The 25,093-nt window shown below is 38.9% G+C and overlaps 2 protein-coding genes across 2 annotated transcripts in view; one reads left to right on the top strand and one right to left on the bottom strand.

Moving 5' to 3' along the window:
• Window positions 1-14,648, bottom strand: part of LOC309508382 (complement C3-like) — a gene marked incomplete at its 5' end in the record, with an annotated part of 29,970 nt that extends 15,322 nt beyond the window's left edge. The window contains 8 exons of the mRNA XM_082182985.1: window positions 1,260-1,347; window positions 1,433-1,515; window positions 1,979-2,070; window positions 2,174-2,244; window positions 12,872-13,031; window positions 13,153-13,342; window positions 13,486-13,515; window positions 14,512-14,648. Coding sequence (XP_082039111.1) covers window positions 1,260-1,347; window positions 1,433-1,515; window positions 1,979-2,070; window positions 2,174-2,244; window positions 12,872-13,031; window positions 13,153-13,342; window positions 13,486-13,515; window positions 14,512-14,648 — 851 coding nt within the window. The remainder of the gene's footprint in view (window positions 1-1,259; window positions 1,348-1,432; window positions 1,516-1,978; window positions 2,071-2,173; window positions 2,245-12,871; window positions 13,032-13,152; window positions 13,343-13,485; window positions 13,516-14,511) is intronic.
• Window positions 14,649-22,751: 8,103 nt separating this feature from the next.
• On the top strand, window positions 22,752-24,616 carry LOC309508373 (uncharacterized protein; the record flags this gene model as incomplete). Its single annotated transcript, XM_082182974.1, has 3 exons — window positions 22,752-22,841; window positions 23,200-23,310; window positions 24,422-24,616. 3 exons carry the CDS (start codon window positions 22,752-22,754, stop codon window positions 24,614-24,616), a joined length of 396 nt encoding a protein of 131 aa, XP_082039100.1.
• Window positions 24,617-25,093: the final 477 nt, after the last annotated feature.

The raw sequence follows: 25,093 nt of genomic DNA, 5'->3' as shown, positions 1-25,093 counted from the left end.
CTGGGGGTGAATGGAGGAGTGGGTTGGCCCGGACTCCGGGCTTCTGCGTGATGATTGGAGGGTCTGTCGAAAGGCTGCATCTCCTTTTGATTGACAGCGATTTCATACAATAAAAAGTCGCTGCCGCTGAAGCTATTCGAGCTCAGTCCCATCGCGGATTTCTCAAGTGTAGTCGAAAGACAAACTGCTGCAACCTATTTCTTGGTATTTGCTTGTCGAAATTGCTAGCCAATTTTCATAATACATTTCACATAATTATACATTTATACCTTTATTATATTATTACTTATTATATTTTTTATATTATTATTAGTAATAAAAAAAATATATATATATATATATATATATATATATATATATTATTAGTAGTAGTATTATTATACTTTATTTTATTATTATTTATACCTTGATTATATTATTACATTTATACAATTATACCTAACTCTGCTGGCCATTGAGAGGACACTGGTCAAGTCACTGGAAAAGACGCCTAGTTGGTCCAACGGGGTCACAGAGCATTTTCTTGAAAAGGAACGTAGAATTTACGTATAAATAAATGGACAATTTTTATGATGTAGGCCGAAAATGAGCTTCCCCTCTTTGAAAGACCAGCAGCCGCCACTGCCTCGTTGTGAGTACTTGCACCACCTGACGTAACAACCTGGGGTATCTTGCCTTAATAAAATAATTATTGACTAATGTAAAATTTAGACAATGATATGAAATGTATCTATTATCTATGATAATCATTTAATTCACTGCATCAGTCCATTACCAGATATTTACAACGTTTAGAAGACTTATGATTATAAACTTGCTACAAAAAAAGTTACACTGTTTATGAAAATTATTTACTTTCAATAATTATGCTTATATAAGACATTTCTCCAAGAGGCTGGTGCCACAGGTCTACAGTATGCTGTTTTTTAATAGTGTGGTTTCATGTAACTTTGTAGTGTTTGGCCAGAGCTCTTCTCTGAGAGGCTTCCCATAAACAAAAATTTTTCTAGAATATTCCAATAATATTTTAGCCAGAGCCAAAGCCCCTGCTACTATGTGTCAAACAGAAGGTTAATTGTGAGAGGACTACACCTGGCAGTTTACTGACTGTATAGCAGTTTTATAACAACTGTGCTGTTTCATTTCAGAAAGTAGCTTATCGAGGTAAAGGCCCAATAATTACATTCAGAATTATTGAAAATGCTTGTATTTCAGGTGAGTGTCGAGTAACAGTAAAAGCAGTTGTAATTGACACGCACCTGGCTCTGACTTCTACTTCCAACTTTTCCTCATTTAGGCTGAAGTAGGGTTTATTTGGTGTTAAAGTGATGTTGAATGCCGGGAGAACTTGGGATCAAGGATAAATAGGGTTATTCAAGCCATGCATGCCAGAAGCTAAATGTCTGCACCATAAATAATGTAAATAACTTACCATATTTCTTTACTTCAAACACCACGCTGAATGGCTTTTCTTCAACATCATCAAACTTCGCAACAACTTTCCATTTTCCCTCTCTAGGAATTAAAAAATATATATTTAATTCCTGAATTGGTGTACAGTAGATAGAATGTCAAATGAAAGAATATATATTTTTAGTACTGCCCTGAATTAGCTTCACACATTAAATGTTTACAAGACAAAATAATAACTGAACTTATACAAATAATCTTGTTCAAAAGTGTTCATACGCTTGATTCTTAATACGAGTATTAGTAGACTGTTAGAGTTCGGGTTAATAGAAGTTGACATAAAGTTGGAAACTAACTTACATCTGTTATGGAGCATCAAAATAAAATAAATGCATCAAAAGGAGTTAGCAGATATTAAGCAGACATATTAATACTTTACTCATATGATGAGAGTTAGTTGGCATGTAATTTCAAAGTTACTTACAGTCAACATAATTTCTAAAGGGGACCATCAAAATAAAGTGTTACCAAAAATTAAAACACAAATCTAATGTTTTTCTTTGCATACTTGTTCACAGTAGTGAGATTGTAGCTTTCAGAGAGAACCCCGTTGTCTGCACTGGCGTTGGCGCTGATGTGCACTACAACACCATCTGGGTTCTGATTGTTCCATGGAGGAATATATTAAAAAGTATAAATAATGAAATAAAATTATGCAATGAAATGAAGCTAATTTTAAGATTTTAAGATTTAAGATATTTACCTGAATCTCAAGAGTTATGTTGCTGTTGAAAGCTTGGAATTCATGATTGGATACAAAAGCCCTGTAATTAACTGAGAGATTCAGAGACAGAAAGTGAGAAGTTATAGTGATACAGACTTGTAATTTAACAAGCACTGTGCTTACTGACACAAATTTCACGATTCAAGTAGATTTCAATTCAGGAGTTTTTGATTAGAATCAATTTGATTTGATAAAGATTAATTGGGGCCTTGTCACATTGGTTTGGGTTTTGTTTGTGTTCATGTCTTTTATTACTTCTTCTTCATCATCATCTGGTGTTTTTATGGCGGTTTGGCAAACCAACGAAAAAGGTGCATTACCGCCACCTATTGATATGTCTTTTATTTTGTAATGTGCCTTAGTCATGTTCCCTGCTTCCTGTTTGCCCTTCTGAATGTGTCATGTTCTGATTGGTTGTTTTAATCATGTGTCACGTTCTCATTGGTTCGTTGCTTTCAGGTGTTTCTTGTTAAGTCTGTGTAAAACAATTGTGGAAGAAATTTGATCTTTAAGATGTGTGTGACCATCATATGACAGTAAAAGAGCACACACAAACCTTATTCTAATATGGAATTGTATTGGAATGGTAAAGAGTGTTGGTCGTGACAGGAGGGCCTCCACTCAAGGGTAAACATGATGAACAAGTCTAAGAATGTTCCATGTATGGTTGAAATACATTCATTGGCCTTGAAAGATAACATTCTGGGAGTCAAGACTATAAAGGAGGAAGGATGCTTCACTGTCACACTACATAATAACTCTGTGCTACTGTACGACTGCTGGCCTTTTCTTGCAAGAAAATAAACCTCATCAAAGACTATTGGAAATGTTTGTCTCTTATTCAGTGATAGAAAAGTGTTTGCTACCACACTCTCATTTTTCATTGATCCTTCTTCTAGCTTTGTTTCCTGTAACTAGTGATGGTGAAATTAAGCGTAAAATGGTTTATTACTCAAATCTTTTCAACAAGGTGCACACTAATGACATCTTTTGGTCAAAAGGTGGAAAATCTGCCTTTACGTCCCAGATGACCTAGCCATTATTTGATTGATTTATAATAAATCAGTTTGTGCTACAAAAATCATAAGGCAATACAAGTATTTTGTCTATATAAATTAAGGTTTCCCACGTCATTGAACTTATGCAATATGAATAAATTAGTCAATAAATGAGAAAGTATACTGTATAGTATTTACAACACTTTAATGAATGCTACAGCATACTGTAGTGTTAACTATAGTGAACCCATAAACTGTAATAAATACTGTAGTATACTTTAGTTTTCACTACAGTGAACTGTAGTGCATTGCAGTATAATATACCCTATAGAAAACTTAGTAAAGTATTGGGTCAAGTCAAGTTTATTTATATAGCGCTTTTCACAATACAGATTGTATCAAAGCAGCTTCACAGTATTAAATTAAAATAATACATCAATGTTTGTTTCTAGTGGAAAACGTCCACGTTTGGTAATGCTGATCAATAGTATTGTTGATTGATTAATTAAATTAAATATCCCCAACTGAGCAAGCCAAAGGCAACAGTGGCAAGGAACCGAAAAACTCCATCAGGTGACCTAATGGAGAAAAAAAAAAAAAAACCTTGGGAGAACCCAGGCTCAGTCGGGGGCCAGTTCTCCTCTGGCGTTTATGAACTAGAGGTCAGATTTAACTGTAAGATTAAAAGTATTATATGAATGCCTGGCTGAAGAGATGCGTCTTTAATCAAGTTTTAAACTGGGAGAGCGAGTCTGAGTAACGAACAGTATCAGGAAGACTATTCCAGAGTTTTGGAGCTAAATGTGAAAATGCTCTCCCTCCTTTGGTGGACCTAGAAATCCTAGGTATGACCAAAAGCCTTGAATTTAGTGATCTTAAAGAGCGCGATGGATTATAGGGCGATAGAAGATCCGTTAAATAGACCGGAGCTAAGCCGTTTAGGGCTTTCGGTAACCAATGTAGTGATGATAAAATTGGTGTTATATGATCATATTTTCTTGATCTAGTAAGAACTCTAGCGGCGGCATTTTGGACTAACTGTAGCTTGTTTATTGAGGATGCAGGACAACCGGCTAATAAAGCATTACAGTAATCTAGTCTCGAGATCATGAATGCATGAATTAATTTTTCTGCATCAGAAACTGATAGCATGTTACGTAGCTTAGCAATGTTTCTAAGGTGGCAAAAGGCTGTTCTTGTAACAATCGAGTATAACACCCAGGTCTTTTACTGTAGAGGATAAAGTAACAGGACATCCGACTATGTTAAAGTTGTAGAGTGAGAGGTTTTGTGGGCGGTTTGTTGAACCGATGATTAGTACCTCTGTCTTGTCTGGATTTAATAAAAGAAAATTGCGTGTCATCCAATCTTTTATGTCTTTAACACACTCTGTCAATTTGGATAATTTAGCGTTTTCATCTGGCCGTGATGAAATATAGATTTGAGTGTCATCAGCATAACAATGGAAACTAATTCCATGTTTCCTTATAATATTTGGGAGGGAGAGGAGAGGACGCTGGCGTTGTTTGTTCGCCGCTTCTCCGACCGCGATTTTTAATTGCGCTTATAGTTTGATTATATATTTTTAAGCTTGTGCTATTTTTACGAGCCTTGTGCCTTTTACGAGCTATTTTTACTGACATAAGGTGCACACCTTTTATACCAGTGGGGAAGCTAGGTAACTTGGCACCTACCTGCTACAGATGACTTCCAGCTCCTGTATGGCGTTAAGCTATTCCAGCTTGCAAATCCGACGATTTAATTTCACAACCACACCGGGATTTAACATTCCCATCATTAAAGAACTTGGACTTCTTCGCCGCCCTCGGTACATTCATAGAGGCTCCGGTAGAAAATTCATCTTTCATAACCAGCCAAGCTGCTCTGCTACAAACATCCCATCTCTCTGGACCTCATGTCGCATGTCTGACGCGTCATCAGAGTACCGTCACTCCAGCTACCATCAACACTGGAAATATCGCGAGACCTCTGCACTCCAGTATGGGATTCCTGCACTTTCGGTTGGATACATTTCGTGGAGTGGATTCCAGTCTGCGTGGAGTGGATTTTAATGTTTTGCGACCTGTACAGAGATTTACCCCACAGACATTGGTCAAATTCGAACTTTTTAACACTCAATCCATCAATAATAAATCCAAACTGATTGAAGAACACATCAGAGAAAAAGGACTTGACTTCATGTGTCTGACAGAAACCTGGCATCAGCCAGAGGTTTACTCTGCCCTAAATGAAGCCTGTCCCCCCGGCTACAGTTACTTGGAGGCAGCTCGCAGTACTGGTCGAGGTGGTGGCTTAGCTGTCATTCACCGACAGGACCTGGAGCTGTCCCTTATTGCGCTGCATGCAACATCTTCCTGCGAGTGTCTTGCATTTAAATGTAAGCCCCCCTTTCCAATGACTGTTCTCCTTATCTACCGGCCCCCTAAATTAAATCCCGCATTCATCACGGAAATGTCTGATCTCCTAACAACACTCTGTACTACCTCTGCTAATACGATAATTCTGGGAGATATAAATATTCATGTCGACACCCCCTCATGTTATCCCGCTGCTGATTTTCTTCAGTTGCTAGACTCCCTTAACTTACAACAACATGTTGATGTCCCCACACATTCCAGGGGACACACACTCGATTTGGTTATATCTAACTACGCTCCTATCAGCAACCTACATGTTTATGATCTTGGTGTTTCAGATCACAGGGTCGTGTCAATGGAGTTGCCCTTTCCTTCCTCCCATACCAAACCAAACCAAAGCGACAGATCCACTACAGAAAGCTGAAAAACATCAATGCGGGTGCCCTGGCCCAGGATTTTCAACATCTCTCCTCCGGCTTTACTGACTCCCTTTCTGTTGATGACTCAGTGGATTTCTACAATCAGTCCCTGAGCCGTCTTCTGGACCTTCACGCACCCTTAATATCCAGGTCAGTCTCATTTACGCGCTCAGCACCCTGGTACACCTGCGAGCTGCGAAAGATGAAGACGGCTGGGCGTGTCCTTGAGCGACGGATGAAGGTCTCTGGACTGACTGTTCACAAATAGGCATACAGGGAACAAAAGAAGGCATATGCAAAAGCTCTGAGGGATGCACGTTCCAGGTTTTATTCCACTATCATCAATAACAGTCCCGGTAACTCCAAACAACTTTTTTCAACAATAAACCACCTTCTTAAACCCCCCTTATTGTCCCACTCTGAGACCACTGAGGAGAGGTGCAACATGCACATAAATTTTTTCAAACAAAAAATTATTAACATCCGCTCTCACCTCTCCGCCACCGCTGTCCTTACTCTCCCAACGGTCGACCCACCGCTTGAGATTGTTCAGCCCCTCTGCTCTTTCTCTGATGCCACACAGGAAGTAGTGGAGGACATCATCAAAAAAATTAAGTCGTCCACCTGTGCCTTGGACCCTTTCCCTTCAGCACTGCTGAAGGCAAACACTCCTGTTATCTCTCCATTCATCACTAAGATCATAAACCACTCCCTCATGGTTGGCCATATCCCATCAACGTTAAAAACTGCTGTCATCAGACCCCTATTGAAAAAAACCCACTCTGGATCCAGAAGTTCTCACTAACTACAGGCCCATTTCCAATCTTCCATTCCTATCAAAGGTTCTGGAAAAAATAGTAGCAGCACAACTTCATGTTCACCTCAAACACAATAACTTGTTTGAAAAATTTCAGTCTGGTTTCCGCCCTGGCCATAGCACAGAAACAGCCTTGGTCAGGATCACCAACAGGTTGTTGGTGATCCTGACCAAGGCTGTTTCTGTGCTTGATGGCAGCAGATACTGGTTCCCCATCTCTACTTATCCTCCTAGACCTAACAGCTGCTTTTGATACAGTAGACCATAACATCCTCCTCCACCGTCTGCACTACACCACTGGACTCTCAGAAAATGCTCTCAACTGGTTTATTTCATACTTGACTGGCAGAACAGAGCACGTCGCCCTGGGCAAAGCAAAATCACACACTCACAACGTCACCTGTGGTGTCCCTCAGGGCTCTGTGCTGGGCCCTACACTCTTCTCCATTTATATGCTCCCACTTGGAAAAGTCATTAGCAGACATGGTATATCTTTCCATGCTGATGACACACAGCTTTATCTCAGGACAACCCCCACTTCTTCTGCTCCCTTGCCAGCATCCACATTGACCACATGCCTGGAGGAGATAGAGGCGTGGATGAAGCTCAATTTCCTTCAGCTAAACAATTCCAAAACGGAAGCCATCTTAATTGGCACACCACATCAACTCTGTTTGTCCACCATCAACAGTATTACTTTCTCTGGCCAAAACATCGCCCTTTCTTCATCTGTCACTAATTTGGGTGTTAAAATGGACTCTCAACTCACTTTTGACACCCACATCAAACACCTCTGTAAGACATCATTCTACCACCTAAAGAACATAGCCAAGCTCCGTCCAATACTCAACCTGACTGATGCAGAGAAGCTCGTCCACGCATTTGTCTCCTCCAGGCTGGACTACTGTAATGCTTTATTGGGATTTCTAGTAAAAGCATTCAGCGACTCCAATATATCCAGAATAGCGCTGCCAGGATCCTGATGAGGGTGCGCAAGCATGATCACATCACCCCCATTCTGAAATCTCCATCGGCTGAATGGCTGCCCCGAGGTTGTGGAATGCCCTCCCTGATCAGCTGAGGGCCCCACAGACTACAGATGTTTTTAAACGAAACCTAAAAACGCTAATCTCTTTAAAAAAGCTTTTCACTAAATGTATTTTCTGTAGGTTTAACTATTTTTAAATCTTGATTTTTTTAAATTAGATTACTATATGCTCTGTAGCACTTTGAGATTGCCATAATGTAAAGTGCATTACAAATAAAATGTATGATTATTATTTCCAAGTGGCAGCATATATATTGAGAATAACAGAGGGCCTAACACAGATCCCTGCGGCACTCCATAGTTTACTGGAGTTATGATCGATTTTTCTTCATTTAAATAGACAAAATGGTAGCGGTCAGATAAGTATGATCTGAACCAGCTTAATGCTTGTCCTTGAACACCAGTATAATTTTGTAGTCGATCTAAGAGTATTGTGTGATCTATAGTATTGAACGCAGCACAAAGATCAAGTAAAACTAGTATTGAGATACAGCCTTGGTCAGAAGCTAAAAGTAAATCATTTGTGATTTTAATGAGCGCAGTTTCAGTGCTATGATGCGGTCTGAATCCAGACTGAAACTTTTCATAGATGTCATTTTCTTGCAAGAAAGAGCCCAGTTGAGCGGACACAGCTTTTTCTAGTATTTTAGACATAAAAGGAAGATTTGAAATGGGTCTATAATTTGCTAGATTATGTGGGTCTAATTATGGTTTCTTAATGAGAGGTTTTATAACTTTTTATGAGTTAATAATATTGAGGAGAGGCTCTTTCACTATAGGTAACACTTCTTTCAGTAGTTTAGTTGGTATATGATCTAATAAACATGTTGTTGTTTTAGATGAAGTGATAAGTTTATTTAACTCTTTTTGTTCTATAGTTGTAAAGCACTGTAATTGTTCTTGCGGGGTGATAATTGAGGCTGAATTATAAGGCGCGATTGAGGATTGAACGTTTACATTCAATTTACATAATTGTGGTTCTGATGTTTTCTATTTTCTCAGTGAAGAACTTCATGAAATCATTACTACTAAACTGTAACGGGATATTTTGTTCAGGTGACATCTGTTTATTTGTTAGTCTAGCCACGGTGTTAAATAAAAACCTAGGATTGTTTTGGTTGTTTTCTATTAGTTTGCGGAGGTGCTCAGCCCTGGCTGCTTTTAGGGCCTTTTTATAACGTGACATACTGTCTTTCCACGCGATTCTAAAGACCTCTAAATTAGTTTGTTTCCATTTACGCTCTAAATTACGAGTTTCTCTCTTAAGAACATGCGTAGTATTGTTGTACCATGGTGCTTTACTTTTTTCTTTGACCTTTTTTAATCTAATAGGTGCAACAATATCCAATGTTCCAGAGAGAATGGTGCTCATAGTGCTAGTTAATTCCTCTAGTTCATCTGTTTGTTTGGGTTTACTGAGCAGCTGAGACAGATCAGATAAGCAATTTGAAAAATTATCTATGGTGGATGGAAGGATTGTTCTGCCTGATCGATAACGCGGCGCAGCATGATATATTACAGGAGTACGTAATATGCAAGTTACCATGTAATGGTCAGTGACATCATCACTTTGTGGAATGATATCTATATCGGTTGGATCGGTTCCATGTGATATAATTAAATCGAGTGTATGATTAAAATGATGAGTTGGTCCTGTAACGTTTTGCTTGACCCAAAAGGAGATTAATAAATCCGTAAACGCAGCCCCTAACGCATCATTTGGATTATCTACGTGTATGTTAAAATCTCCAACAATTAATGCTTTATCGACATTGACTAATAGGTCTGAGAGAAAATCTGCAAACTCTTTTAGGAAATCAGCCGGTCCAGGCGGTCTATATAAGGTAGCCAAGGCTAGAGATAATAGGGATGTTTTTCTAACATCTAAGAGCGTAACATTTAGTACAAGTACTTCAAACGAAATAAACTTATAACCCGTTTTCTGAGTAACATTGAGAATATCTCTATAGATTGTTGCAACACCGCCACCACGACCAATCAGACGGGGCTCATGCTTATAGGAGTATCCTGATGGAGTAGACTCATTTAGACCGAAATAATAATTTGGTTTAAGCCAGGTTTCAGTAAGGCAAAGTACATCGAAGTTATTATCTGTGACTATTTCATTTACAATAACTGCCTTAGGTGTGAGTGATCTGCTAAACTTTTCATGTCCTAGTCGATACATGGAAGCGGTCCTGACACAATGATCGTTGTTTCAGGCGATGTGCTGCGTACCTTATCGATCAGATTCCTGAAGTCTTTCTTCAGAATCTCCGTCTGGCGCAGCCTGATGTCGTTCACTCCCGCATGCAGGACCACAGTTCCGACGCGCTCGTCACCGTTCAGGATCTCGGGAACGCGAGCAGCGATTTCAGAAACACGAGCACCAGGAAAGCAGTGACTGTGCACCTTACTTTTACCTAACGTAGCGTGTACGTGCCGAACGATGGAATCGCCGATGATCACAGCATCGCGTTCTGTTTCGCGAAGAGGGGAGAAGCGGTTTTGGGTGGATATCTCGAAAACCGGGAGGGGCGGAGAGATTCTTCCTCTGGTCCTGGCCCGCGTCTTCCGCTGCGGAACCACCCAGGATTCGTGGTGGTGTGTTGGAGCCGGAGTGAACGAGACCATGGCTGATCGCGACCTCGGCGCTCGGGACCGATGCTGAGAAACGCACGGAGTAGACGAGGTCGGAGTCAGCGGGTTGGTAACTGATTTGTGTGCATCGGCGCGTGATGTTTCAAGAGCTAAACGCCGGTCTCTCAGCTCGGCTTGTTTCTCTAAAAGGTCACAGATCTGTTTCTCAACAGCTTCCAGCTCAGACTGCAGTGTGTGCAGCTCAAATGTGTCCTCACCTGCACCAAAAGGTAGACTACTTGCATCAGATATATTCGCCATTTTAACACTAGAACTACCGGAATTCCATAACTACTAGAACGACCATAGCGGTCATTCTGACCGTTCATACTTTGACGTTCATTTGGCTGTACTGAACGTCATTTTCGTCATGTCATATCTATTGTACATGTTAACCTTCTCTTTTCCAATGAAGCTTTTAATTCCTGTCTTCATAGCCCTTAAAACAAGCACAAAAGAAAGATTGCCCCGACAGGTGCTGCCTCTATTTGAGGAACGTTTTGCGTCAAAATAAAAAAAAAAATTCACCGCACTCACGGTGTTAGGAGTTAGGAAACGTCAAAGCTTCATACCGTTTAGTACAGCCCTGTTTGTAAATAAGGTCAATAATCAATACAAAATCAAAAAATAAATGGATCTACAATGTTATGATAGGTAATAATAAACACAAAATCTTAATTCAAATGAATGTGAAAATGTATTTTCCAGCCTAATTGATAAATTTTCTTTGTACAATAAAAATAAATCTTATGATACAATAACTTATAACATATACAATAACAAAAACACTGATATATTTGAATACATTGTAAAAACTTTCACGGACACGTATGCAGCACAATACAGTAGCTTTACACACACAAACAGGCTAAGAAAAAACATGAACATTAGCTAAACAAGAAAACGAACTGCTTTAGAACGATTAGTTTCAGTGAACAAAAAATATTAACGAACAAAATCAGGTTAACTGCCCATTTGAACGGCGCAAACACCCCGCATCATTGACGCTTATACGCACATTCCACACAGGTAAACACCGCCTTTCGTGTGCAGCTCCCACACACCACTTTGTGACATTTGGCACATGTCTCCTTGGTTTTATTTTGTTTGCAGTTCCTCCAGTTGTATGGCTTTTGATTCCATGTGGTCGGAGCGAAGTTCGCTCGCCAGTCGTGTGATGAAGTCCCTCCGCGAAACTTGCAATGTAACGGACTTATGATATCTATAATGCGTGCGGTCAAAATGACCGTCATGGTCATTCTAGGTAGAAATAGTCAGAACTTTTTTGTTTTTTGTGATTTTAATAAAATAACAGTGTCAGAATAAAATATACACATATTTAGGAAAAGTCAGAGTCCTACAGCCACATTTATTTTATTTTAACAAAGTTATTACACTGTAAAATTTAAAAACGGTCAAAATGACCGCCTTGGGAGTTCTAGTGTTAACAGATGGACAGTGAGTTAGCAACGACGCTACCAGTGATGCTATCAATATTAATACTAATTTATGACTTAAGTCTTGGATATAATCCGTCTTTTTAGTGGTAGGGGTGTAGAGTAGACACACGATAGGCGGAAAAAAATTTTTTTTGTAAGTGAGTGTGGAGAAGACGCGTTCAGCCGTGATCCACAGAAGTAACCTATAAGAGTATCCGATGTTGGATCACTAATAGGCTTGAGACGCGTCTGCTCAACAGTCCGCGTTGTAACTATGAGGTTTGAGCAGTAGTGCTTCTCAGTGAGGAAAAGTAGAAAATGTTTGTTGTAAGTGAGTTTAAAGACATAATAAAGAATTATAAATCAAATCGATGGAGCTCCAAAGACAACAACGCGTTCAGACGCGACGCATGCGCATTCGTAAAGTAATTTGTATATATTACTACAGTTGTTACAACAACTACAGAATTACCACAACAAATTAATTCAAGTACTTTACTATAGTATGGTTCAAAAACACTAGTATTTACTATAAATTACTATAGTATTTGTTCATGTGGTTCATGTCAAGTTTTTATGAATCTGCTTCGATCAGCACATGGATGCAGCCTTATTTATACCGTATTTATAATACAGTTTTTGCCTAAGTTCATTTCACATTGTGGAATGATCAGTTGAAGTGTTTGTGAACTGGGAATTAAAACAGATTGAACATGCACAGAACTACACATGGTTAATATTCTTGGTTTCATTTCAAAAGTAACAAAGAACAAAGCTTATGAAATATCCTTTGTTCATTCATCAGCTGGAAACAGCATAGACTGAAATATCTATTCTTGGGATTTAAGCATTCAGCTCTTCAGAATGATAATTGATTAAAATCGAGAAATCTATCATTTTAACCTAGCTCTAGAGTGCTTGGTAGTCATGCAGCTGACCTGTGTCTCCAGGGTTGTAAAGCGGTTTATCAGTTTGAAGAAAGATGTATCCAGACCGAAACGACACCATGATAATTTTCTCAGCTTTGTGGAAACTCCCAAATTCCACAACCAGTCTCACAGATTTTTCTGAATCTTTTTTCAACAGGTTTGGATTGATCTTATGAAAAGAAAAGGAAAAAGATTGTATGTGCTAATTACTTATCTCAAAGCTTTACCTGATTTACATTTCTAGTTTCTAAACACACAGACAATAAATACACTTGGTCTTCTGAGCCAACCTCAATGGTTTTGAGATCACTATAGTAGTTGTCTGAATTGATGATGGCAGAATCCCGCGTCAGGACGGATTCCTTCCCGAATGTATAGACAATGATTTTGACTGTGATTGGCTCGGACAGGCTGTGCGCCTCTAGAAAGATATTCAGTTTGGTTCCAAGTCTCAGTCTTGCTGGAACTAGCATGATAAACCTGAGAGAAAATTCAAACAGTTTCATTAAAAGTCCTTATCAGCTTTGCATAAAGTAAAAATGCATGCATTCTGGATCACCTGCTATCTGCTTTATGTTTTTGTATGTGTTAACACTGACCAGACTGGAGAGTTATGTACTTACTCTGGTGCCGAGTCAAGAGCTTGATTGCCACTGTAAACACAAACAAAATACTTAACATTCTATTGTATTTAAAGGGTTAGTTCATCCAAAAAAAAAGGTAATTTATTCACCCCTTTTTATCATTAATCATGTCGTTCCAAACCTATAAGACTCCTGTTCATTTTCAATGCCAGAAATATATTTTTAATGACGCATCAGATATTTCTGCTATCCACTAAAAACTTTGACGTTCATAAAAACATTGTACAAGTAATCTATATTATTGGAGAAGTTTAATCCAAGTCTTCTGAAGAGCAGATCATTTCAAATATTACAAACAGATTTAATTTACACTGTAAAAGTTAATGTAAAAGTTAATTTGCAATTTTTTTATATATATTTTACAAAACAAAACTTTAGTCTTTCTATTTAATAATTTAATGTTTAATTCAATGTGTTACGTGCTATTAGTCCAGTCATTTTATGAAAAAAGGTTGAACAAATTGCAACAGAAGGAAACTCAACAGATTTTTTTTCTATCCTCAATATGTCCTGAGTAACGAAAAAAAGTTCTTTTTTTTAACCTTTTTAATTGTAAAAAGGCTAAAAAAAATGTACCCTATTCACGTAAGAAAAGAATGAATAGGCGTATGAATAGGCTATATTTGGGTCTTTTTCAAAACTTTCCCCAAATGGGATTCTTCGGGGCATTTTTTTTTTTTCCTTACTAAGGACATATTAAGTATACAAAATCAGTTGAGTTTGCTTCTGTTGCAATTTGTTCAAGGTTGACCCTTGACCCATTTTGGCTTAAAATGACTGGACTATGTTGCGAGTTGCAAGTTTTTACCTTTTTATGTAATTTTTTTATTTAATCATGGGCTTCTGTTGCTCTTCTGAACTACTGAAACTAGTTACACAAGATTGTCCTCATCTGTCGTCTAGTTATTTGATTCATAAGTGAAAAAAATAATTTAAAAAAATAATAATAATAATAATTCACAAAATCAACCTACTGTTAAACAGTATATTTAAAATTCAACTTACCGACTTTGAGAATAAACCTGGTAATTGGATACCAACAGTATCCATAAAAGCTGTGGAATAAGCAGCCTCATCCTGCTGGACTGGTTACTCACAAAATGAGAATGTGGCAACAGTGGGAAAGCTGAAATAAGAAACATCCCTCCTCCTTCTAAAGCAAAAAAAAAAATCTTTCGGAAAAAAACTCAAACACCCTTGGCCTCTGATTGGTGAGGAGACCACATAGAAAGCAATAGTTCTGTCAAGATTCGAGTAGTTGAGTTGAATTTTTTTTTAATTAATTGTATTAATTTTTTCATCAAATCAATTTGCAATCCATGACTATTAACCAGAAAAAAAAAAAAAAAACAGAAGTGCTGCGTGCCACAGACAAGAATCTATGCATCACATTATTAGAATGCATGACTGTCACACTCACACACATCAGATGGACTTTGTTTTCAGTTTGCACCGTCTTACCTTTGGTTAGTTTGTCATTTATATTGTCTCGGTTACCAATGTAACCCTCGTTCCCTAAAGGAGGGAACGGAGACTTAGTCGATCGTATACTGACTGTATGGGAGAACGCCTAGTGAGCCCGATTACTCTGATTACTCTTAAAATCAAGCCAACAAGATTTGGCAGGTGCATAATCAACGCCCCGCCTTACCCTGCGGGTATAAACACGGAAGTGGATACACCTACCAGTTGTTTTTCGCTGAGGAGCAGATCGTGCCCTAGTCAGCGGTGGTCCAGTAGAAGTGGCAAGGGGACTAAGTCTCCGTTCCCTCCTTCAGGGAACGAGGGTTACATTGGTAACCGAGACGTTCCCTTTCAGTCGGGTAACGTTCGACTTAGTCGATCGTATACCGACTGTATGGGATCCTCTAACACGCCACTACTTCTGCCACCTTCCAGTGCCTAAACACAAAGCTGCAAGAGCCTCCGCATGGCGGATGGTCGAGCTTAGGTCAGGAAGTCACAGCTGTTCCACAGGACCACTGGGAAAGCGTACCTCGAACGAGGGGTCTACGCTGCGAAGCCACATCTACATGAGAGTAACATGTGGAAAACACATATGGACCAGCCGCCTAAGCGGGTAGTATGACATATGGGATGTCATTGAGGTGGCTCCAGCCGCAGAAGCGGGGGGACACAACCAGTCAATGACGGCAGAGGTGACTCTGCCAAAGGAAGATACGAACTTACCGTAGGAAGCATGCCGTAGAGAAATACACATACGGGAACACTGACCGGACATGTCCCCTGAGGAACATGTAAACCAAGTTCACCTCCAGACTAAGAAAGGTTCCTCTCGGTTTAGGAAAGGAACCCCTCTCAGTTGACCTGCGAACCCCACTGGCTATGCAGCTGGCTGGCTGACTTCAGTGAAGGAGCCTACTAAGCCGTGAGTTCAGTACACATTAGTGTAATGTCGCCCAACCCCTAACACAATATCTGTTCAGCGAGGCACCCATGTTGACGCTTAGGAAAGAGCACACGCTCCAGATGGAGAGACTCTTAACCCAAGTGGACACGGTGCACCTTGGACTTCCACCAAGATGATGGCCACACATTCCCATGTGGGCCAACCATCGCACAGGGAACCACCCTCCTTTCTGCTGGTCAACATAATTCCAGATACCATCAACCACAACTTCAGTAAACAGGGACTCTACCCGGAAGGCCCGTAGGCAGCCTGAGACTGAATCATGTGTACATGTAAGTGCACTTACCCGTTTCCCTCGTTTTAGAGGATCTCAAAATAGCGTGAGACACCCAACTGATACCGAATCGCCATAATGAGGGCTGGTGATACAGACGTGGCAGTTGGTGTCAGGCTCCTGGGTAGCACACCTACAGCTCACCTCTGCTAATGCTCAGGGATAAATAAATTTGCTCTTTCTTTGAAAATGTAGGTACCGCCCCGCTTTTATGGGGAGCCAGCGGCGGAACAGACATACACATTTACATTTATGCATTTGGCAGACGCTTTTATCCAAAGCAACTTACATTGCATTATCCTATACATTTATACATAGGTATGTGCAATCCCCTGGGATCGAACCCACAACCTTGCGTTGTTAACGCAATGCTCTTACAACTGAGCTACAGGAAATACACAAACAAAGACTCCCCCCGGTCCTCCACCGAGGGGAGGGAGTGAACCGGTACCATCTCCAAGAACAAAATCCCATCCCTGGGCAGCCCAAGTCACTAGCGCTTGTGCTTGTGCTTACCACCTGGCTTGGCAGCACCTGAGGTGGGTTGGGCGCTATGCCTGCGTCTGGATCCACGGACCGCACGTGCTCAGCGGGAGAAGAGGCAGACGCAGGGGGACGCACAAATCACAACCGTGTTTGCTCTTTTAGAAATGGGACCCGTCACCAGTGCTGGAGCACACAGGGAAACAACCGCGGCAACACTTGAAAGTGAAGCGCACACTACTTCCGCCCTCAACCGCAACCGCAACACTCTTACTAAGAAGAAAATGCTGTGGAAACAGCTGAAGAGAGCGTCCGTAGCTCGCGACTAAGTCGAACGTTACCCGACTGAAAGGGAAAGTCATTTATATAAATCATTTAGATAGTGCTTTTAACAATATAGATTGTTTCAAAGCAGCTTTACAGTGATAATATGAAATTTAAGTCACAGAGATTGATTTGGCTTTATAGCAGCTCTAGAATGAAGTTACTGTCCAGCTAAAGTTAGTTTCGATAAATGTCATGGATGTTAATTTGATTCGTCATTCTGTTCAGCTGTGTGTGATTAATTACCTTGTTTACCAGATAGCATGGTGAAATTGATACAATGTTGAGTTTTGATCCAAACCATCATTTTAGTTGAGATTGACATTTAAATGTTTAAAGTGTGTTGGATCAGCATTGAAATTTTAATGAAAGTCAACAGCACACATGGGTGGAGACAGTGACATTGAACTAACAGTGATTTGTAGTTGATGAGCACAAGATCATTCAGGCATGTATCTCTGCAGAACACTAGTGGGTGTTTCTCTATCAGTGGGGCGTTTTCAAACCACAATGGCCATTTTCAACCACTTTACCTGATTTTCTCTAATCCACTGGGGGTTTGGTTTAGGGGAGGGCCTTCATGATTTTAGCAAATCTGTTGAAAAATGGTTGAAAAACATTTTATTGGAGTTTGAAATTGGCCACTGATTGGTAAACGCCCATTTTGGTTTTGCATGTGCACTTCTCAGTAGTGTAATGCTTCCTCATTAGAGAGAAAACATACAGTAGGTGCATCCTATACAGAAGTCTTGTTTGTTGAAGCACTTGACATACTTACATGATTTCTCTAGCACAGTTTCAAACAATGGTGCATCTAACTTATTTCTCTGTTCCTTTGTTTTGCGTGCTTATTTGCATTTGATTTGTGTTGTTATTCACTGTAATTAGATTTTTTTTTTTACTTTCGCGTCAAAGATCGCAGACGGCCCCAGATTATTGTTGTTCAACATTCATTAGGCTACTCATTTGTAAGGGTGGATTCCTGCAGTGGTTCAGTCTGCAAGAAATGCCAAATGACAAAAAAAAACATTATTAGCAAGATGGTAGAAAACTGCACATTTCTTGTCTATTCCACCCACTGCCACTTATACCAACGACGGAAATAAGCGCAGTTACAATAGCTTAATATTTGTGGGAGAGCATTGCTATAGAGAGTGACGATATTGTATTGCAATATGTAGCACTTCAAAGTCAATGCCAAATCAAAACTAGTTAGCACATTAATTGTAATTGAAAAGGTTTAATGACAAAATATGGTTACGGTTATACATAAAATAGTTACAAAATAGATGTATGAGATGATGATAATGTATACCATTAATCTTAACCCAGAGAAAAAGAGAGCCAGAGCATCAAAGAGACAGAGCAACAGTTACAATCTTCTTTTGTCCTTTCCCTGATCATGTGACTAAAACCCAAATGTGAGACATTCAAACTGACCAATCAGATAATTAAACTTCCCCCACCGGTGTGACAGACCCCCAAAGTACACACATTTTGGCCTTCAGGCCTAGATCACTATCAGCCCCTCTGTGCCTTTAGGAACTCCAAATGGTCATTGTGGTAGAAAGAGGGGGTAGATAAACAGTCAAGATTATTTTCAATTCTACAAATTATAACATCACACTCTATACTTGATCTGGACAAAGTGAGCATCATTAGAAAGGTTTAAGACTCCAGCTTCAATATTTGACCACTGTTAATGATTAAACTGGTTTACAGTGACATTAATTTCTTAATTTATGCCAGGAGTGCAAAATAATTCATCTGTAACGTTCGTTATTTTGAATATAAATCATCACTCATACAACATTCATTCACATCTTCTCCGGTTTATTTGTGTTCAAATACATGCAATATACAGCATCCTCCAGGGCTATTAGTCCAATTGTGCACATATTTGGAGAAATAATGATTAATTATCACATTTGTAAAATATTTTGTCATACAGAATAACATTTCTATTCACTGAAGTATGCGATCTGAAGAGCTCAAACAGCGATCAGAGCTAGATGTGGGTCTCCTCTTCCTGATGTAGCAGGGTGACTGAATCCACTTATGAGGATATCATTCACCTGTGCTTATTAAGCCCCCGCCCCATTCTTTGATATAGGGATGTGTGGTGGCCACTTGGCATGCGTCTTGGTATCGCCCTTGTGACGTCATCCATGGTTGCCGCAGGCTAGACTGTAAGCGGCTTCCTCGTCTGCCCACGCCTCACAACATGTCATTGATAGCATGTGTTCATATACATGTCATATACGCTGCGCGACTGCGAAGCGGTTTGTGTGCCGGGATCATCCTGCGGTCCCTCTGCATAACTGAGGGTCTCTTGGGCTATTCGTGAGAATCAAGTATCAATGCTGAACTGTGTGATCGCGTTAAATTGCGACTGCGTCACTGTTTTGCCTCGACATCCATCAGGATAGTAACTTTTAGCTGCTGCGTTTCTGTTGCACGTACGTCGCTTGTGAAGATTGTGCAATTCGTCTGACTGTGCGGGCGGGCTGTCTTCTCTGGCTGCCGCCTATTGAACTTCGTTGATTCTTACACTTATATGTATGATTATTTGTTTTTTTGTTTATTGTGTGTCGTATTTTTGACCACTAAAACCGAGTGAACTTGTTTTCATGTGGTATTGTGAGTCCTAATTCTAGGTCAAGTGGTTTAAATCCTTGAAGTATTTGACATCTTATCATCTTGAATTGTATTTATGTTTGTTGTGTGTTTCTTATTGTTTTCTTTGTTGCAGGAGCTTGGGGTTCTGGAGGGTGAAGGCGAAACTGCCATTTGTGTGGTGTGCTCACACCTAGTGCTGTGTCTTCTGGCATCTAACCTTCACGTGTGTGTTTGGGTATTTGTAGTGAACTATTGGGGGGGTTATTTTCCAATTTGGCAGTTGACCCTTACCTCCAGGTACCTCTGCTCTTGGCTAATTTGTTTTCTTTAAATTGAGTGTTATTTGTTGTGTGTATTTGAGTAGGTTCTGATTGATGGTGTTCATCATATTATAATGCCAGTGTTAGAGTTTTAACTTTGAATTTCCAACTATTTATTCAACATTGATGAACAAAATAAAACTTTTATATTTAAATGACTCATGTCTTTTCACCCACTCAATCCAAACGAACCTGTGTGCCCTTAGGGCTATTTCCCTGGTTTTCCGGGGTGGCGTAGTCGATCATATATTGCCATTTTTGTTAAGTGTTGTAAACCTGTCTGAATTATTTTACTCTCGCACCGCAACGCTACACTGATTTGTATCAGTTATGACATCAGAGCTCTATTATTCGCTGTACAGCTGTCAATCATCTCACGTGATCCAATGTGACCATGGGTGCTTCTCATTTCTTATTTGTGCATCCTCGTTTCCTTTCCTGTGCTCTCAGCTCCTCCTGATTTTTCCAAGTGGGAGTTGACCTGAGACCAATACCTTTATGATGACCCTGGGACAACAACTGCCTCAGCCAATCAACGTTTATGATGTCATCACCGTGTGCCCCCCGTCGAGTCCGCCAAAAAAAAAAAAAAACACACACACACCTCTTCCAATAACAAGCACACAATTTACAAGGTAAGACCAACGGCTTTTTACATTCTATTAATTAACATGTGCCTTCTACCACGGCTGATGATGTTACAATTCATATTTGTTTTTAGATTTAGATTTTTCCACCATCGAAGTAACGCTATTAGCTTGGATTGGCGAGTTAAGTTAATTGGCAGTTGCCAGCCAAATTGATCAGCATCGCTTGACTCAAAAAAGAAGAAGATGAAAATACTGTTTAGATGTATATATTTATTATAGTGTGCCTAGCTACACCTTATGCGAGCTCATTTTCTGCTGGTGCGACAGATTGTTAGCGCTCGCACTGGTGCCCCAGAATAGTACGCTAACTTATCATTTGCGCGTCGCACTGACCATTCAGTGCGCGATTCGCTGCGAGATCCAGGGAGAAACGTTTGAATTAGCTTATTTATTCTGTTACATGATGTTACATGTTGACCTCAGGTCATCACTTATTTATTCTTACATGATGTTGTCCTCAGACCATCATATTAATATGTTGACCTCAAGTCATCACTGATTTATTATGTTACATGATGTTGTCCTCAGACCATCATAATGAATATGTTGACCTCAGGTCATCACTGATTTATTATGTTACATGATGTTGTCCTCAGACCATCATATTAATATGTTGACCTCAGGTCATCACTGATTTATTATGTTACATGATGTTGTCCTCAGACCATCATATTAATATGTTGACCTCAGGTCATCACTGATTTATTCTGTTACATGATGTTGTCCTCAGACCATCATATTAATATGTTGACCTCAAGTCATCACTGATTTATTATGTTACATGATGTTGTCCTCAGACCATCATATTATATATAGTAAAATGTGTTCCAAAAATAGCTTACAGTATGAATTGAATGGCTTTCATGAGATTATCGTGGATTTTTAGGTCTTTACATTGATGTTTTTAGCCTAATTTTTGTCTTTTCTTTTTAGGGTTTGTATATCAAATATGGAGGAATTTATAAAGACATCTGTATACAAAGAGGAGAGATTTAAAGGAAACAAAAAAGAGACCGATATAACAGTCCATGTTTTAGAAAAAGATTTGGATGCTTTTGAATTTATTCAAGAAAGGCTCACTACCATAAACACATCCAAAGATGCCAACTTCAGGAGTGTGAATTCTGCAAGTCTGCAAAATCAGAAAAATGGATATTTCTTGTTAACATGCAAACGCTCTGGAACATGCACACCTCAAAGTCAAAAGGCCAAAGGATGTAAGGCCTATGTTTCCTTTAAAAAGAGGACAGACTGGCTCAACAAACTTGTTATAGTTGAAAGGATTTACAGCATTCATTCAGGACATGACCCAACAAGTTCTTCTGAGGGACACTCAGAAAAAATGAATCAAGAGTTAGTCAAGAATATTCAAGATTTAATATCTCTAGGTGTTAAGCCATATACAATTCTTTTAAAATCACATGAATGGTCAAAGGAACAAGGGCATACTGATCTCAACAACCGAGCATATTTTGTTACCCCAAAAGACATTGAAAATATTCAGATATGTATGATGCGAAAAAAATCAGCAACACAAAGATGATGCCAATAGTACAACACAACTTCTTGAGGGCACTTTCAGAGACTGTGTTATTTTTGATCAGCCTTACGGTCCACAAACATATCTTGTCATAGTTTTACAAACACCATCCATGAGAGACAATCTTCAAGAATATGGAAGAGATATTGTTTTTATGGATGCAACACATGGCGTCAACCAGTATGGCTTTCCTTTATTTACATTAGTTGTCAAGGACAGTCATGGTCATGGCATACCCATTGCCTATCATCTTGGGAAATGAAAAGCAGGCCATGCTTCAGCTGGCACTGGAAAAGCTGAAACCAACATTTTCTGCACCTCCAAGGTAATGCAAACAGATATAAACAAATTCAATTGCAATTATTACATAATGTTTTGATACACAATTCCTTAAAATTAAACTTTTTATGCATGCCTTTATTTCAGGTTCATTATTCAATTTATGAATTCAACTTAATGAATTATTATTTTTTTCCTATGAACCAGGACCAACTTGCATTTATTTCTTAACAGCATTCTATGACTAGCCTACAGTAGGTGTTATCTCTTTGTTAACTAATGAACCTTATTGTAAAGTGTTACCTTATTTTTCATTAGGTGCTTTATGGTAGATAAAGACCAGGCCGAAATCAATGCTATCCGTAAGGTGTTCAACGAGTCAGATGTTCTCCTTTGTTGGTACCATGTAACCCAAGTAAGTACTAAGTTAAGATTGAATGGAGACTGCTTTGATTTTTGCTAATGTTGCAATATAAATCTATTATTGTTGTGCTAAAATTTCAATCAAAAACAACAGTTAAAATGTTTGGTTACTGGATGACACGTAAGGTTTAGTGAGAATATATGAATGGCCTAAAAATGAAGGTAATTTTGTTGTAAATCTTAAACAGTCGTTTGTAACTTAAAGGTGTCATCCGCTTCCAGTTATTTGTTGGCCAATTTGCCATCAATTGATCACAATAATACTAGCCAAATGCATTGATTAGATTAATTGAAGGTCTCACCAGTTTAAATAAATAATTGTATATTTCCCCACCATTTATCACACACAGGCAGTAACTCGTTGGCTGTCAAGATCTGAATCTGGTGTGAGTGGACCTGAAAAGGCAGATTCGAGAGCGCACATTATGCAGTTAATGTCGGAGCTGAAATCCTGTTCCACGGTGTTGCTTTTCATTTGTTTTATAGTGCAATTATAGCTTGTAGTGTGACTTTTTTTTTTTTTTTTTTTTATGGTAGCAAGCTATGTATATGTGTTCATGTACTTTGCAGTATCTACAAAATGTTATTATTTTAACAGAATAAGAGGAAAAAGGAAAGAATGGAAAAGCATAGCGCCAAACAGTAGTCAACAAACAGATAAATAAACAACTTCTTGCAGTGCGTTGATCCAAGAAAACAAAAAAAATAGGATAAAAGATTTGCTACACTTTATTTGTGACCTCTGGACCATAAAATCCTGTAAGCTTTTTGGCCAGTTTTCGTGCAAGGTGCGCAAAACGTTTTCGGATTCAACCCTTCATCAGTGCCTTGTGTATCCAAGCCTACACCTGCAGTCATTTATAAGCTTATTATGTAATCAATGTAATATACTGGAATCTGACTCTAACAATATAAATACACACGTCACATGATTGGACATTGAAGTATAAAGGTTACATTATTCTCATTATGTATCTCACTGTATAAATTAACAGATAAACATAGATAAAACATCACAATCACTCAACATTTATAGAAAACAATTAAATAGTTAATTCCCCATTCATGCCCAGAGGATATAGATATTTCCATTTGCACTACCTCTGTAAAAGTTTCCGTTCCATATTACCAGCCCTGCGTGACCCTGTGTTATGTGCACTATAACTACGAAATTTAATTCCGAGATTGAATGGGATATCTTACATAACAGAATAAGATTCTTTATGAATAATAATAGTTCTGTCCTGAATAAGATATTTCACATAACAGATCTTTACATATAGTCCTCAACTCAAAATAATAGCTACATTTATAATCATTTATAATAATGACCCTGTTCAAAAGTTTACATAAGTACCCTTGCATTTTTTATGTTATAATATACAAACATTAATTATTTCCTTTCATATAGGCCTGGCTTTAGTATAATCAATCAAGAACATGACATTCCCAGCACACTAAGTGCACACACTAGGGTTGAAGTCTATGTCGAGGATTACCTTTATGACCTATATATTCAGTTCTTATACTAATAACACAAAACAACATGATTTTGCTTGTCCATTTTTACAGGAACATGAATTCAAGAAAAAAGCTGAGATGTGTCACTGCCAGTTTAAGAACTTAAAAGATGTCTGCAAGTACTTTAGGAACCACTGGGAGTCAATTGGTCCTCTGTGGTCTATCTTCGGAAGATGTTATAAGCATGGAGACTCTGAAACAAACAATCTAATAGAACGGTATACATTTTTATGCATGTTCACTTAATGATAATCATCATAACTGAAAGTTAGCATGGTGTTTTGAGTATCTTTTAATTTGTTAAAGAGTACATTGTAATTGTTCCAACCTGTTGCTGCTCCTCATTCAACAAACTGATCTCTCTGTTTTTATTTCCTTATAGCTTCTCCCACCGTTTAAAATACCAATTCCTCTGTGGCATCCAGAATCGTAGATTGGATCATTTGATTGATGTGCTATTGAACAAGACTGACAAGTACTTCAACATAATACAGGATTTGCAGTCTTCTGGGAGAGTCTTTAACCCTCTGGAATGTAAAATGGAAGAAATAAAGAAGTCTGCTCAGAGGATGCTAGACAACGGTTGGGCCACATCAGTTACCGCAGCTTCAACAGAAACATACATATACAATGTTCCATCTGAAAATAATCCACATGTAGTTTACTGTGTATGCCCTGCAGAGCAGTTCTGCAATTGTATTGCTGGTACAAGGGGACGTACAT

This window comes from Leuciscus leuciscus (assembly GCF_965113295.1).
Source record: "Leuciscus leuciscus genome assembly, chromosome: 1".
Classification (NCBI taxonomy): Eukaryota; Metazoa; Chordata; class Actinopteri; order Cypriniformes; family Leuciscidae; genus Leuciscus; species Leuciscus leuciscus.
Note: the sequence above shows the minus strand (reverse complement) of the source record. Positions and strands in the feature narration are given on the sequence as shown.